The sequence below is a fragment of the Dendrobates tinctorius genome, unplaced genomic scaffold (genome assembly GCF_039654945.1).
Source record: "Dendrobates tinctorius isolate UK_male_01 unplaced genomic scaffold, ASM3965494v1 ptg000086l, whole genome shotgun sequence".
In the NCBI taxonomy this organism is placed as follows: domain Eukaryota; kingdom Metazoa; phylum Chordata; class Amphibia; order Anura; family Dendrobatidae; genus Dendrobates; species Dendrobates tinctorius.
In genome coordinates, this window is record NW_027361754.1 from 2,920,114 (window position 1) to 2,936,947 (window position 16,834).

At 48.3% G+C, this 16,834-nt stretch overlaps 1 protein-coding gene across 8 annotated transcripts in view; it reads right to left on the reverse strand.

The window, feature by feature from the left end:
- Positions 1–16,834, reverse strand: part of ROBO4 (roundabout guidance receptor 4) — a 174,520-nt gene that overhangs the window by 98,433 nt on the left and 59,253 nt on the right. For 7 of the 8 annotated variants that reach the window (XM_073584886.1, XM_073584883.1, XM_073584887.1 and 4 more), the window contains 4 exons: positions 12,033–12,190; positions 10,763–10,883; positions 3,803–3,941; positions 3,597–3,724 (listed from right to left, as the gene is read on the reverse strand). In XM_073584886.1, coding sequence (XP_073440987.1) covers positions 3,597–3,724; positions 3,803–3,941; positions 10,763–10,883; positions 12,033–12,190 — 546 coding nt within the window. The remainder of the gene's footprint in view (positions 1–3,596; positions 3,725–3,802; positions 3,942–10,762; positions 10,884–12,032; positions 12,191–16,834) is intronic. The other variant, XM_073584888.1, reaches the window with a different exon arrangement.

The following is a 16,834-nucleotide window of genomic DNA, read 5'->3' on the forward strand; positions in this document are numbered from 1 at the left end:
TGCAATTTTCAAACTTTTAATTTTTAGGCTCTTAAATCAGAGAGATATGTCACACAAAATACGTAATAAATAAAATTTCCCACATGTCTGCTTTACATCAGCACAACTTTGGAAACAAAATTTTTTTTGTTAGGAAGTTATAAGGGTTAAAAGTTGACCAGCGATTTCTCATTTTTACAACAAAATTTACAAAACCATTTTTTTTTATAGACCACCTCACATTTTAAGTCACTTTGAGAGGTCAATATGACAGAAAATACCCAAAAGTGACACCATTCTAAAAACTGCACCCCTCAAGGTGTTCAAAACCACATTCAAAAAGTTTATTAAGTCTTTACGTGCTTCACAGGAACTGAAGCAATATGGAAGGAAAAAATTCACATTTAACTTTTTTTTACAAACATTTTACTTCAGAAACAATTTTTTTTATTTTCACAAAAGTAAAAAGAGAATATGAACCACAAAATTTGTTGTGCAATTTCTCCTGAATACGCCGATACCCCATATGTAGAGGTAAACCACTGTGCATGGCAGGGCTTGGAACAGAAGAAGCGCCGTTTGACTTTTTCAATGTAGAATTGTCTGGAATTGAGATCAGAAGCCATGTCACATTTTCACAAGGCTAAAAGGAGAAATTGGACCACAAAAGTTGTTGTGCAATTTGTCCTGAGTACGCTGATACCCCATATGTGGGGGAGAACCACTGTTTGGGCGCATGGGAGAGCTTGGAAAGGAAGGAGCGGGCATCATGTTGCATTTTCAGAGCCCCTGATGTGCCTAAACAGTAGAAACGCCCCCACAAGTGACCCCACTTTGGAAACCAGACCCCCCAAGGAGCTTATCTAGCTGTGTGGTGAACACTTTGAACCTCCAAATGCTTCACAGAAGATTATAACGCAGAGCCATGAAAATAAAAAATCATTTTTTTCCACAATGATTTTTTAGCCCCCATTTTTTATTTTCCCAAGGGTAACAGGAGAAATTAGACCCCCAAAGTTGGTGTGCAATTTGTCCTGAGTACGCTGATGCCGTATATGTTGGGGTAAACCACTGTTTGGGCACACGTCGGGGCTCGGAAGGGAGGGAACAACGTTTGACTTTTTGAACGCAAAATTGGCTGGAATCAATGGTGGCGCCATGTCGCATTTGGAGACCCCTTGATGTGCCCAAATAGTGGAAACCCCTGAATTCTAACTCCAATCCTAACCCCAACACACCCCTAACCATAACTTTAACCACAAACCTAACCCCAACACACCCTTAACCCTAATCCCAACCATAACCATAACCCTAACCACAAGACTAACCCCAACACACCCTAACCCGAATCCCAACCCTAACCATTATCCTAACCACAACCCTAAACCCAAGCCTAACCACAAACCTAACCCCAACACACCCCTAACCCTAATCCCAATCCTAACCCTAGTCCCAATCCCAACCCTAAACCTAATCCCAACCCTAACCCTAATCCCTAACCTTAATCCTAGCCATAAACTCAATCCTAACCTTAATCCTAACCCTAATTCCAACCCTAATCTTAATTCCAACCCTAACCCTAATTCTAACCCTAACCCTAATGGAAAAATGAAAATAAATATATTTTCTTTATTTCATTATTTTTCCCTACCTATGGGTGTGATAAAGGGGGATATTTACTTTTTTACTTTGATCACTGTGATAGGGGGTCTATCACAGTGACCAAAATGAACCAATAAGAAAAATCTTCCTATTGTTGCTGGGTACCAGCCGGCAGATCTCAGCGGGCTCACTGCGCATGCGCCCGCCATTTTCTTCCCGGAAGAAGATGGCGGCGCCCATGGAGGGGAAGCACGCGGCCGAGGACCACCGGGAGGTACCGGGGGGGGGGAATCGGGGACCCTATTTCTCTCTTCTCTGATGTGCGATCACATCAGAGGAGAAAGAAATTAAATGGCACATCTGACTTTTTTTTTTGCGGTCGCCGTTATACGGTTAATACCGGTGATCGCAAAAGCGGGGTCGGTAAAAACCGACCCGAATCATGTTCTCTGGGGTCTCGGCTACCCCTGACCGCCGAGACCCTGGAGAAAATCGGACTCTGGGGGGTGCTATACACTTTTTCCACAGTTTAGGTACCCTTAACTACCGCCTTTAAAAGGCGTATCGGTGGTCGTTAAGGGGTTAAAATCATTTTTTCAAGCTGGTGTTATAAAGTATTCTAATTTACTGAGATAATGACTTTTGGGTATTCATTGGCTGTGAGCCATAATCATCAACATTAAGGCTGAGTTCACACGTGGCGTTTTTTTCGCGTTTCCGCGGCTGTTTTAACCGCGCGATTTTGCCGTGAAAACGCGAAAAATAAGCATCCCATGCATTCCTATGGGATTCCGCAATGTTGTGCTAATGCTGCGGTTTTTACCGCGGCGGAATCGCTTCGCGGTAAAAACCGCAGCATGCTCATTATTTTGCGGAATCGCGGCGATCCCGCACCCATAGGAATGTATTGTTCCGCTTACTTCCCGCATGTGGCTGTGCACAACATGCGGAAAGTAAGCAGAACAATTGCGGATGGTACCCACGGTCCGGAGGAGAGGAGACTGTCCTCCGGGCTTTGGGCACCATATCCCTGTAAAAAATAGAATTTAAAAATAAAAAATATTGTTATTCTCACCTTCCGACGTCCCGCGCAGTCTTTCCGCTTCTCTTCACGCTCCCGTTCCCAGTAGTCCTTTGCGAAAATGCCCGCGATGGCGTCCGTTCTCGCGGGATCGCGAAGTCTCGCGGTCATTCGCGCGACGTCATCGCGAATGACCGCGAGACGTCGCGATCCCGCGAGAACTGACGTCATCGCGGGCATTTTCGCAAAGGATTACTGGGAACGGATGCGCGGGACGTCGGAGGGTAAGAATAACACTTTTTTATTTTTTTTTTACATCCTATCTTTTACTACTGATGCTGCATAGGCGGCCTCAGTAGTAAAAAGTTGGTCACACTCGTCAAACACTATGTTTGACGAGTGTGACCAATCTGTCAATCAGTTCTCCCAGCGATGCTACAGATCGCTTGGAGAACGCTAGCATTTTGCAAGCTAATTACACTTGCAAAATGCTAGTTTTTCCGCGGGAAAATCACGGGAATTTAAAATGCGATTTTCCCGCGGACTGGAATTCCGGAATTCTCGCGGTAATTTCCGCGAGAGTTCCGGTACGTGTGCACTTAGCCTAACAGAAATAAACACTTAAACTAGATCACTCTGTCTGTAATGACTCTATATAATATGTGAGTTTCACTTTTTGTATTGAAGAACTGAAATAAAATAACTTTTTGAAGATATAATAATAATAATAATAATAATAATAAATTTTATTTCTATAGCGCTGACATATTCCGCAGCACTTTACATTTCAGAGGGGATTTGTACAGATTATAGACATTACAGCATAACAATAATCACATAGATCATAACAGATACCAAGAGGAATGAGGGCCCTGCTCGCAAGCTTACAGTCTATGAGGAAAGAGGTAGACATGAAAGGTGGGTGGTAACAATTCTAATTTTGTGAGATGCATCTGTATATATGATTTGTATGGGTAGTATGGACAGATGATACCTTGTACCACTAGCTTTGCGGATGCAGACACAGCACCTATATTGCTTCTTGCTGTGCAGACATAGGTCCCCGAGTCCTGCACAGTCACTCGCTGTAGACATAACGTGTTCTCATTTGTAATTGCATACCTGCCAGGAGATACAAGTATTACCATTATATATTGGTCTCCACGTCTTATCTATAAAATCACTGGCAATGACACTTACCTCCCTATGGGGAGTGTTCCCTGGTCTTTGCTCCATCGCACAAAAGGTTTGGGGCTGCCCTGAGCTCCACAAACAAATTTCACCAGGCTTCCTGGTTTTGCAACCACATCAGCTGGTTTATACGTGAACTGTGGCATCTCTGTAAATAAAAACAACATGAGATTTCAGGAAACACAATGTGAAGTATAACATTACATTTTTTACACATTATCCTGTACAAATCTTAACCCTAGGCATTCCTGCACTGATCCTGAGTTACCTCATGTATTATACCCCAGAGCTGCACTCACTATTCTGCTGGTGCAATCACTGTGTACATACATTACATTACTGATCCTGAGTTACATCCTGTATTATACGCCAGAGCTGCACTCACTATTCTGTTGGTGAAGTCACTGTATACATACATTACATTACTGATCCTGAGTTACATCCTGTATTGTACGCCAGAGCTGCACTCACTATTCTGCTGGTGCAGTCACTGTGTACATACATTACTGATCCTGAGTTACATCCTATATTATACCCCAGAGCTGCACTCACTATTCTGCTGGTGCAGTCACTGTGTACATACATTACTGATCCTGAGTTACATCCTATATTATACCCCAGAGCTGCACTCACTATTCTGCTGGTGCAGTCACTGTGTACATACATTACATTACTGATGCTGAGTTACATCCTGTATTATACTCCAGAGTTGCACTCACTATTCTGCTGGTGCAGTCACTGTGTACATACATTACATTACTGATGCTGAGTTACATCCTGTATTATACGCCAGAGCTGCACTCACTAGTCTGCTGGTGCAGTCACTGTGCATATACATTACATTACTGATCCTGAGTTACATCCTGGATTATACCCCAGAACTGCACTCACTATTCTGCTGGTGCAGTTGTGGTACTTGCAGGTATGCAGGATGCAGTGAGGAGCTGGAGGCAGAGCAATGGTTAAACTCAACTTTTATATAGAGTTAACGGATAAAGCTGACAACGGTTTTCCACACAGGGAAGCCAAACACAAATACACAAATAACACAGAGCTAAACAGTACGGCGAGAAGTGGAGGCTATACGACCACGGTATGGCCGGCTAAAGACCATTGGACTAAACGGGAATATGAACAACGGAGTGTCACTTATCGGTCTCTGACGTCCTGCAGAGTTGGTGTCCGGGAAATGTCCGGGCGGCGCCTTAGCCGCCGGGTCCAGCCAAAGAAGAGTTGCCAAAGGCTTCAAAAGTTCCTGCGCTCTGGTGCTGGGTGGGCAATACAGGCCCCACGCCGGTCCCCCACCGCTGGGGTTGTCTCTTCGGGAGGTGAGGCAGAGGTGGCCGTGGGTCTCGGTGTACAGGCCGCAGCGGCGGTATGGAGCGGGGCAGAGGCGGCCGCGGGTCTCGCTGTACAGGCCGCAGCTGCGGTATGGAACTGGGCCAAGGCGGGTGCGGGTCTTGCTGTACAGGCCGCAGCCGCGGTATGGAACAGGGCAGAGGCGGCCGCGGGTCTCGCTGTACAGGCCGCAGCCGTGGTATGAAGCGGAGCTGAGCCGGCCACGGGTCTCGCTGTACATGCCGCGGTATGGAGCGGGGCAGAGGCGGCCGCGGGTCTCGCTGAGTATCCTCCTCGCGCTGCTCGGCACCGTCCACTTCCCTTGTCAGGTGAGCCCCCCTCACTGCTGTCCTGAAAGTGCTGACTAACTCTCGCTCCTGGACGCCACTTAGACTCCTCCCTCCTGTCTCTCGTCTCTCTCCCTGCCGAGTGTCCCCTGCTGGTCTCCACCACTCGTTTTATAGTCGCTCTGCCCCCTTTCTTTGACCCGCCCCCACGTTTCCTGGTCGACGATCAGTCCTGGCCTGTAACTGTCCCCACCGGGAGCGTACCCCTCGGGACCTAGGGTTACATGCCTCCTGTTCCGGCCTGGCAAATTTTAGGCCACGCCCCCCGACCAAACCATTTCACAACTAGTCACACCCATATGCACGCCCCAACAGCACCCATTTAGCACTCCTGATCACACTGACTGATACTGAGGACAAGAAAGAAAGAACAGAGAGAGGGAAAAAAGAAAGAACAGAGAGAGAAAGAAAGATAGGAGAGACACAGAGATAGAAAAAAAGAACGAACAGAGAAAGAAAGAACAGAAAGAGAGAAAGGAAGAACAGAGCGAGAGAAAGGAAGAACAGAGCGATAGAAATAAAGAGGGGAAAGAAAGAACAGAAAGAGAAAAAGAAGGAAAGAAAGAACAGAGAGAGAAAGAAAGATGGGAAAGAAAGAACAGAGAGAGAAAGAAAGAGGAAAGAAAGAACAGAGAGAGAAAGAAAGAACAGAGAGAAAGAAAGAGGGGAAGAAAGGAAGAAAGAACAGAGAGAGAGAAAGACAGAAAAAACAGAAAGAAAGAACACAGAGAGAAAGAAAGAGAGGACAGAAAAACAGAGCGAGAAAGAAAGAGGGGAATTTAAGAATAGAGAGAGAAAGAAAGTGGGGAAAGAAAGAAAGAACAGGGAGAGAAAAAGAAAGAAATAACAGAGAGAGAAAGAAGAAAGAACAGAGATAGAGAGAGAAAGAAAGAGGGGAAAGAATGAAAGAAAGAGGGGAAAGAAAGAACAGAGAGAAAAAAAGAACAGAGAGCGAAAGAAAGAACAGAGAGCACAGAGAGAGAGAAAGAACAGAGAGAGAAAGAGGGGAAAGAAAGAACAGAGAGAGAAAGAAAGAACAGAGAGAGAAAGAACGAACAGAGAGAGAAAGAGGGGAAAGAAAGAAAGAACAGAGAGAGAGAGATAGAAAGAACAAAGAAAGAAAGAACAGAGAAAGAAAGGAAGAAAGAAAGAACAGAGCGCGAGAAAGAAAGAAGCAAAGAAAGAAAGAAAGATTAGAGAGGGAAAGAAAGAACAGAGAGAGAGAAAGAAACAGAGATAGAAAGATTAGAAAGAGAAAGAAAGAACAGAGAGAGAAAGATGCTATAGCAGCCCTGCTGCTACTGTAGTGCCCACCTGAGCCTCCCGATGCAGGACATATCATGATCCGCTTACATAGCCGGCATCCCCGATTCCACGGCAATCCCGCTATCCGTGCTGTCGGAGGAGGACATGGTGATGGATCTGAAGCATTCCCTGAAGTTCCTCCATGGTTCCGTCACAATCTCCTCCCGAAATTACCTAATTTCTTGTCAGCTTCCAGCACGTCATTTCCGGTGGAATATCCCATGCGAGTTTTAAAGTGCTCCTCGGGGCTTTGCCGTGTACTCCTGTGTCCGTGGGAAAAGTAAGCTCCCGGCCGGGACAGCGGGGCAGACTCTCAAGATCGGGACTGTTCCCCACCATACACCTTGTACATGCACAGCTCCGCACACCTCTTACACACGGTTCCGCTTTGTATGCCTCGTACACACATGGCTCCAATCCGTACATATCGCACACACACGGCTCTACTCAGTACACACATGGCTCCACTCCGAAAACCTCGTACAAATGCTGCTCTGCTCCATACACCTCGTTCACATGCGGCCACGCTCCGTACACCTCGTACACACATGGCTCCACTCTGTAAACCTCGTACACATGCAGCTCTGCTCCATAAAACTTGTTCACACACTGCTCCGCTCCGCACACCTCGTACACACACATGGCTCCACTCCGTAAACCTTGTACACATGCGGCTCTGCTCCTTACACCTTGTTCACATGCGGCCACGCTCTGTATACCTCGTACACACACATGGCTCCACTCCGTAAACGTTGTACACATGCGGCTCTGCTCTGTACACCTCGTTCACACGCGGCTCGGCTCCGTACACCTCGTACACACACGACTCTTTTTCGTACACCTCGTACACACACGGCTCCGCTCACCTCATACACACACGGCTCCGCTCCGTACACCTCGCGCGCACACACGGCTCCGCTCCGTACATCTCGTACACACAGGACTCTTTTTCATACACCTCGTACACACACGGCTCCGCTCCGTACACCTCGTACACACACAGCTCCGCTCCGTACACCTCGTACACACATGACTCTTTTTTGTACACCTCGTACACACGGCTCCGCTCCGTACACCTTGTACACACACAGCTCCGCTCCGTACACCTCGTACACACAGGACTCTTTTTCGTACACACGGCTCCGCTCCGTACACCTTGTACACACACAGGACTCTTTTTCGTACACCTCGCACACACACGGCTCCGCTCCGTACACCTTGTACACACACGGCTCCGCTCCGTACACCTTTTACACACACGGCTCCGCTCCGTACACCTCGTACACACGCGGCTCCGCTCTGTACACCTCACACACGTGGCTTTGCTCCGTACACCTCGTACACACACGGCTCTGCTCCGTACACCTCGCACACACACGGCTCTGCTCCGTACACCTCGCACACACACGGCTCTGCTCCGTACACCTCGCACACACACGGCTCTGCTCCGTACACCTCGCACACACACGGCTCTGCTCCGTACACCTCGCACACACACGGCTCTGCTCCGTACACCTCGCACACACACGGCTCTGCTCCGTACACCTCGCACACACACGGCTCTGCTCCGTACACCTCGCACACACACGGCTCTGCTCCGTACACCTCGCACACACACGGCTCTGCTCCGTACACCTCGCACACACACGGCTCTGCTCCGTACACCTCGCACACACACGGCTCTGCTCCGTACACCTCGCACACACACGGCTCTGCTCCGTACACCTCGCACACACACGGCTCTGCTCCGTACACCTCGCACACACACGGCTCTGCTCCGTACACCTCGCACACACACGGCTCTGCTCCGTACACCTCGCACACACACGGCTCTGCTCCGTACACCTCGCACACACACGGCTCTGCTCCGTACACCTCGCACACACACGGCTCTGCTCCGTACACCTCGCACACACACGGCTCTGCTCCGTACACCTCGCACACACACGGCTCTGCTCCGTACACCTCGCACACACACGGCTCTGCTCCGTACACCTCGCACACACACGGCTCTGCTCCGTACACCTCGCACACACACGGCTCCGCTCCGTACACCTCACACACACAGGACTCTTTTTCGTACACCTCGTACACACACGGCTCCGCTCCGTACACCTCGTACACACAGGACTCTTTTTCGTACACCTCGTACACACACGGCTCCGCTCCGTACACCTTGTACACACACGGCTCCGCTCCTTACACCTCGTACACACGCGGCTCCGCTCCGTAACTTCGTACACACGCGGCTCCGCTCCGTACACCTCGCACACATGTGGCTTTGCTCCGTACACCTCGTACTCACACGGCTCTGCTCCATACACCTTGTACACACGCAGCTCCGCTCCGTACACCACGCACACATGTTGCTTTGCTCCGTACACCTCGTACACACGTGGCTCCGCTTCGTACACCTCGTACACACATGGCTCCGCTACATACATACTGTAAACCCCTCCTGACCCCACACAGAAACTTCACCTCATCCAGCACCATGACAACCAGCACAGCAGAGTCCTGCAGACATGGAGGCCCCTGATCATGTGACCCCTGACTCCTCCCCTCCTGTGACCTCATCACAGGTCCTGTGCACACAGAGCAACCCAGCGTCATTGCTGGGATTTATTAGCAGTGAGGGGCTGCGGTGTGTCACTCTGGGAGGGTGAGGATGGGGTGCATGGGGGGGCGTGGCGGCGGGAAAAGTAAGCTCGCTCTCCACTACCGCAGCCAGGAGGTGTTCTTTAGGCTATGTGCCCACGTTGTGTTTTAATCCGGACACTCAAAACCGGACTCCTTCCCAGAAAATGCGCGTTTTTTTTAGTGCGATTTTACCGCGATTATGTTCGCGATTTTCGCGTGCGATATTCAAGCACTTTCCAAGTGATTTGAAGCATCACTTGGAAAGTGATTGACAGGTTGGTCACACTTGTCAAACATAGTGTTTGACAAGTGTGACCAGCTTTTTACTATTGAGGCCGCCTATGCGGCATCAATAGTAAAAGATAGAATGTTAAAAATTGTTAAAAAATCGGGGTATATTTACCTTCCGATGTCCCGTGCAGTCGCAGCGACGCTCCCGTTCCCAGCGATGCCTTGCGAGACCTGTGATGACGTTGGTCTCGCGTTGTTATAGCGAACTCACGAGACCGCTAGAGTAACGCGAGACCACGTCATCACAGGACCTTGCCGCAAGGCATTACTGGGAATGCTGAGGCCGGGAATGCAGCGCGTTACGCCGGAAGGTAAATATACCCCAGTTTTTTATTTTTTATTCTTTTTTTTACAGGGGTATGGTACCCAGGGCCTGGAGGACAGTCTCCTCTCCTCCACACCGTGGGTACCAACCGCACATGAGACGCTTAACTTCCCGCATGGTGGGCAAAGCCACATGCGGGAAGTCAGCGATTCTCATGCATTCCTATGGGTGCAGAATCGCGGCAATTCTTTGCGATTCCACAAAAAAGAATGAGCATGCTGCGTTTTTTTCCGCGATGCGACTCCGCTGCGGAAAAAAGCGCAGCATTAGCACAGCATGTGCGGAATGCCATAGGAATGCATGGGGTGCGTTCTGTACGAGTTTTTTAAACGTTTTCGCAGCGTTTTCACGCCGAAAATCACGGCAAAAACGCTTAAAAATCGCATCGTGGGCGGGGGCAGTTGCCCCCCCCTTCCCACTGTGAGTACGCCCATGGCTCCGCTCACTATTCTGCTGGTGCAGTCACTGTGTGCATGCATTACATTATTGATCCTGTACTGATCTTGAATTACATCCGGTATTATACTCCAGAGCTTCACTCACTAGTCTGCTGGTGAAATCACTGTGATCAGCAAAACAGTGATTGCAACTCTTGAGTTTAGGGCATATCGGCATGATAAAAAATATTGCAGTGGACAGACATTGTAAAGAATTTAGTCATAATCTGCTATATATAATTTCTCTGATTTTTTTACTGGGTTACAGCTGTGACCCGTCACTCACCCTGTACAGAGATAACCGCACCGCGACTTGTCCTCTCACCGGCTTGATTGGACGCCACACACATATACACTCCAGCATCCGAGCTCAATGTGCGGCGGATAGAGAAGCCATCGTCACCAAACTAGGGGTAAGAAGAGGACAATCATCAATAAAAGTGAGATCTGTTCTAAGGGTCAATGCTATACTGTGGAGGAGGTGAGGACTGACATCCATTCCCTTTAGTAAAGGGCGGCGTTTAACAACCTTTTACATATTCAGGCTGATAACCGTTTCATGCAGCTTTACATGAACACCCGATTTCTTAAGGGCCCGTTACACACAGCGATCTCGCTGGTGAGAGCGCTGATTTTGTGACACATCAGCGATCTCTCCAGCGAGATCGCTGTGTGTGACATCCAGCAGCGATCGGCCCCCCCGCGGGGTATCACTGATCGTGCTGGATCGTCCTGGCCCGTTTTTTCATCGCTGGTCTCCCGCTGGCCAGCGCGCATCGCTGCGTGTGGCAGCGGGAGCCAGCGATGAGCGACGCTGCACGCTGGTTACCAACATAAACATCGGGTTTCTAAGGGCTCCGGGGCCCTTAGAAACACGATATTTACCCTAGATACCAGCGTGCACTGCAGGCAGGGCTGGAGGTGGAAGCAGAGCGGCGCACAGACCGGAGTAGCTCTGCTATCTGCTACTCCCTACGCCGGTCTGTCTGTGCTGCTCTGCTTCCACCTCCCGCCCTGCCTGCAGTGCACGCTGGTATCTAGGGTAAACATCGGGTTTCTAAGGGCCCCGCAGCCCTTAGAAACCCGATGTTTACGTTGGTAACCAGCGTGCTCGCTGGTCCTGATCGCTGGAGGGGCTGTCTATGTGACAGCTCACTAGCGATCAGCTAACAATGTCCCAGCGATCCCATCCACGTCGGATCGTAGGTGGGATCGCTGGGACATCGTTATGTGTAACGGTACCCTTACACTATGGCTGGTCCCTGCAATACAAGTAATTGTTACCATCCACTTTTTGTGTCTCCCCTATTTCCTCAGGTTGTAAGCTTGCGAGCAGGGCCCTTATTTCTCTTGGTATCTGTTGATTTATGTGATTATTGTTATGCTGTAATGTCTTTTATTGCCTGTACAAGTCCCCACTAAAACGTAAAGTGCTGCGGAATATATTGGCGCTATAGAAATAAAATTATTTTTATTAATTCACTCATCCATTCCCATATCAGTATATTATTTTATTGAGTGTTGGTTGCAGATGTACGACGATCCTTGCTCTGTACCGTGTAGCGGCTGTTGTTTCTGTCCAGCAACGCTCCATTCTTCCGCCATGTCACCATAGGCTCTGGATGTCCTTTGGGTGAAGAACAGTTAATCACCAGCGGCCTCCCTGCGATCACCACTTTATCCAACGGCTCCTGGCGAAATTCATCCTTCAAGACTGAAAGAAACAGGAAAGCACAAGATAGGAAAGGGCAGAAGTTTCGGAGACTGCGGCAACGTCTGATCAATGGATGCCTGCCTTGTTATACTTGCTAATTTCTAAGAAGTGACATTGGGGGATACTGAGAAGAGAAACATTTTTTTTACAATCTGTCTTACTCTTTTCTACAGGACACACATCAGGGGTATTGAAAAAGCAAAATGAATAAATACCTTACAGACCTTCGCAAGTAATAGGGATCCCAATTCAGACCCCCAAAATACAGACGCAGACCCACCGTCCTTGTTGCAGTCTTTGAACAACTGATTTCAGCTCTAAAGCTTACAAGATAGTGGAAAACCAGGCGTAGTTCGCAAATAAAACCTTGTCTGGGAAGGATGTGTAGATATGGGTGCTGAGGGTTTAATTGCGAACCTCACCTGGTTTCCTTTCATTCCCCATTCACAGGAAGCCTGGTTTGGCACATGGAGAGATAGAACATTAGGGACCATCCATATTTGGGTACACCTTGATGTGGTTGGAGGCTTTTGAACTCTTTGATGAGAAAAAAAACTTTTTTTTAACATTTTTAATGTTACAGGCAGCAATATTGGCGTTCATGTGTTCATTAATAACTTCGTGCTGATGCATCGTGCATGCATTAGACTATTTTACTGTCCTCTTTCTGGTGTAGATACCAATATCCCCACTGTGAATGCTCATATACATACACTGAACCAGAAAAGGCCGCAGTACGACACAAGCTCCTGAAGTATACAAGTAATCAAGAAACCGGCAAAAAGTTTGCTGCAGGTTTGGATGTGAATGAAGCATCAATATATTGTCAGTCTGCCAGAAGTTATAATACTCTAATTGAGGGGTTTGCATCTAATGCCTCTTTATAGCTTGAAGGGGATTTCTACGTAAAAAAAAAAAAAATAAAAAAAAGATCTGATTGACCCTGAAATGAGTCACCAAGCCCCCACTTTTTTTTTTCAGCTCCCCTTTCCCCATGCAGAGTTCCTTGTGGCTTGCTATTGGTTACATTCTGAACTTCCTGTGAGGTCACCCTCTAAATGTCGCAAGACTACATTTCCCAAAAAGCAGTGCATTCTAGTTGCTCTACCAATACTCAGTGACTGTTCACTCCACCCAGCTCCCACAAAGCACCATCCTGAGACTCCCATAGTTTCAAGATGGATAAACTGCTGCCCATACTGCTTGTGCCTCCTAACATTCCTACCACTTCACCTAGTATATGCTATCCTGATACTCTCCTGCAGTCAGTAATGTTCCACGTGCTGGTAGCATACAGGCGCAGTGTGCTGCACGGGAGCAATGGATCATATAATGTATTAATTTATTATAATGTAAGCTTACACTATGGAGCACCCAGCACCACCCCACTGGATAAAGTCAACAGTTCATGTGATTACTATTCTCTGTGGAGCCAGCACTGCCTGTATGGGGTCTGCCCTATCTCACCGCACGACCTCTACTTGTTCTGCCCTTCCTGTTCGCAAAACCTCTACGGGTTCTGCCCTCCCTTCCTGCACTGCCTCTATGGGTTCTACCCTCTCTTCCTGCACTGCCTCTACGGGTTCTGCCCTCTATTCCTGCACTGCCTCTACGGGTTCTACCCTCTCTTCCTGCACTGCCTCTACGGGTTCTGCCCTCTCTTCCTGCACTGCCTCTATGGGTGCTGCCCTCCTTCCCCACACTGCCTCTATGGGTTCTGTACTCCCTCCCCGCACTGCATCTATGGGTTCTGCCCTCTCACTCCACACAACCTCTACCTCTCACTCCCTGAAATGCCTCTATGGATTCTACCCTCCCTCCCTGCACTGCCTCTACCATTTCTGTCCTCTCCGCACATCCTCTACTGGTTCTTCCCTTCCTCGCCACACAACCTCTATGGGTTATGCTCTCCCTTCCTGTACTGCCTCTATGGGTTCTGCCCTCCCTCCCTGCCGCTACCAATTATGCCTTCTCTTACTGCAGTGTCCCTCCACTGGTTTTGCTCTCCCTCTACCCACAACCTCTACGAGAGCGGTACTCCTTCCCCGCACTGCCTATATGAGTTCTGCCCTCCTCCGCATGACTTCTAGGGTTCTGCCCACTCTCTCCGCATGACTTCTACAGGTTCTGCCTTCCCTTTCTGCACAATCTCTATGGCTTGTGACCTCCCTTCATGTACTGCCTCTATGGGTTCTGCCCTCCCTTCCTGCACTGCCTCTTTTGGTTCTGCCTTCCATCCCTGCACACACCCACAGCAGTCAGCCACTCACAACTGGTCAGAATCACAGGCCACACCCCTATAACATAATCACTGAGAACTGCTTCCTGAGCCCTGCCTCCCTCATGTAGGGTTTTGGGGCCATGTCCCTGTGACATCTCCATTCAGAGTGCACTACTTGAGAGCTACTGGCTGAGTTCCGCCTTCAGCATTCAGGCCTGTGCTTAACTTACAGGCTTTGTTCTGTTCAAAGCACAAACAGGAAATCGCCGCACTCTGTGTTTCATAAGTCTACATATGTCTATATTTCTTGCATGAAGTAAGGAGATGAAGGTCACCACATGTGGCAGCAAATGAGCAGAACTAAAGTTCAACAGCAAGTAAATCATTAAGGTCCTTGATTTCACATAGGCTTCACAATGTTTTCAAAATTTGTGTGCCCAGAAAACCCCTTTATGACAGCATGGTCACTAGCAGCACATGGATAGAAGTTCCCCTGGGATAATCCTGTTGTTCTAATGAACCCTGTGAAGCACATGCTCTGTACTGTATGTACTCTACTGTTCTAATATTGATGATATTCTGCATCTGTAACCTCCTTCCTGCCTTCTCCCACTATGTTTGTGTGACCATGTGTAAGGAGATGGACATACTGCCCACGCTCCCCCTTGAAGACAACTGTATTGATGCAAAAGTATATTGATGTGTAATATGAATTTTGACATGCGTTATTACTATTCGTGTTGTGTTCTGCCTGACAGTAAGGAGAGTTAGGGTTAATGATTGGGACTAGCCCAGAGTGGGAAGGGATAATGTGAAGGGACAGACAACTTTTCTTGTCAAGATGTCAGATAGGTCTGCTTTTACTGCACGCTGGGCCCTAAGGTCTGGATAGTGAGCAAAGCCACATGACGTGGATGTCCTTGAAGTCAGAGGATACAGACAGTGGATAGCGTGATCCTGAGCAAAGCGGAAAGAATACTGACAGAAGGGCAGAGAGATGCACTGGAGACAGCTCCTGGGACAGGACGCCTAGCAGTACGGCCCAAAGTTTATAACTCAGACAGGTAATAGGCTAAGACAGGACAGATAACATGAGACAAAGAGATTGCCCCGGGCGGGAGTTCCAAGGCGTCATCAAGCAGAGAAGCTAAGTACCAGCCATAGTGGCAAACTAGTTCCTTTAAGGGGAAGAGGAGATGTGGAACCGCAGGTTCAAAATTGGACTCTCGCTAACTGGACGGTAGTACTGAGCTGGGTTGTGGTGAAGGCAGAGGAACCTGGGGACAGAAGCAAGTAAGCCTGGGAGAGGTGGAGAGACATGCGCTATGCTGTAAGAAAACATTTGTGAAGTTATTCACTCGCTTTCTATTATACATAATCCTCAACAACTTGGTGATCAGTAAAATACTGTTTATGTATGGTTGGTGGTCTCCCTCATTGAACTTTACACCATCTGGTCCTGACAGGGCTGTGGAGTCGGTAAGCCAAACCACCGATTCTGACTTCTCATTTTCCCTGACTTGCGACTCCACAGCACTGGTCACTACAGAGCATGTACATGAAGTGCAGCACAAATTCATCTCAGCTAAGAGCCGAGATCCTTAGATCAGGAACAGAACGGACATTTATAGAACATTTCAGAACTTTCCCAAATGATTCTGAAAACATTTACAGCACATCCTGCACTGAACTACTGCACCCAATGTATTATATATTTTAGAAGTCGGTCAGTCCATTTATACCAACTCCAATTCCAACTCCGAGTCCACCAAAATGGACACCAACTCCACAGCCATGGGTCCTGTCCATGCGACCTAGAAGGGTGTACCACCTCCATAGACAAAGTCCATACATCCAGCCAAGACCTCCATGTTCATGGAGCATGGAAAATGAGTAGCTCGCCCACGGCTACTGCCCCACACCACGTTACACACGTTTAGGATGTCATTGCTATCACATGTGCGCAGGCATTAGCCCTCGCTAAGCCTTATGGATCTCATAATCACAATACACAAATGTAAATTTATAAAGCCAAATAATTTTTCGAGCACACATCCAACTATTACCTTTACACCCCCACTGCCACCTAAATACCATCTATCCATTAATACAATCACCCAGCTACCACCTACCCATCCACAATGTCACCCATCTACCCATCCAGACAGTCAACGAACTACCAGCTATCCATCCACAATATCACCAAGCTACTAGCTACCCATTCACACTGTCATCTAGCCGCAACCTCTACATCCACACTGCCACCCAGCTATGACCTATACATCCAAACTATCACCAAGCCACGACCAATACAACCACTCTGCCAGCAAACTACCATCTATCCATTCACACCGTCACCCAGCTCTTAGACATCCACCCTGTCACCCAGCTACCACCTATCCATCCACACTGTTTTTCCAGAG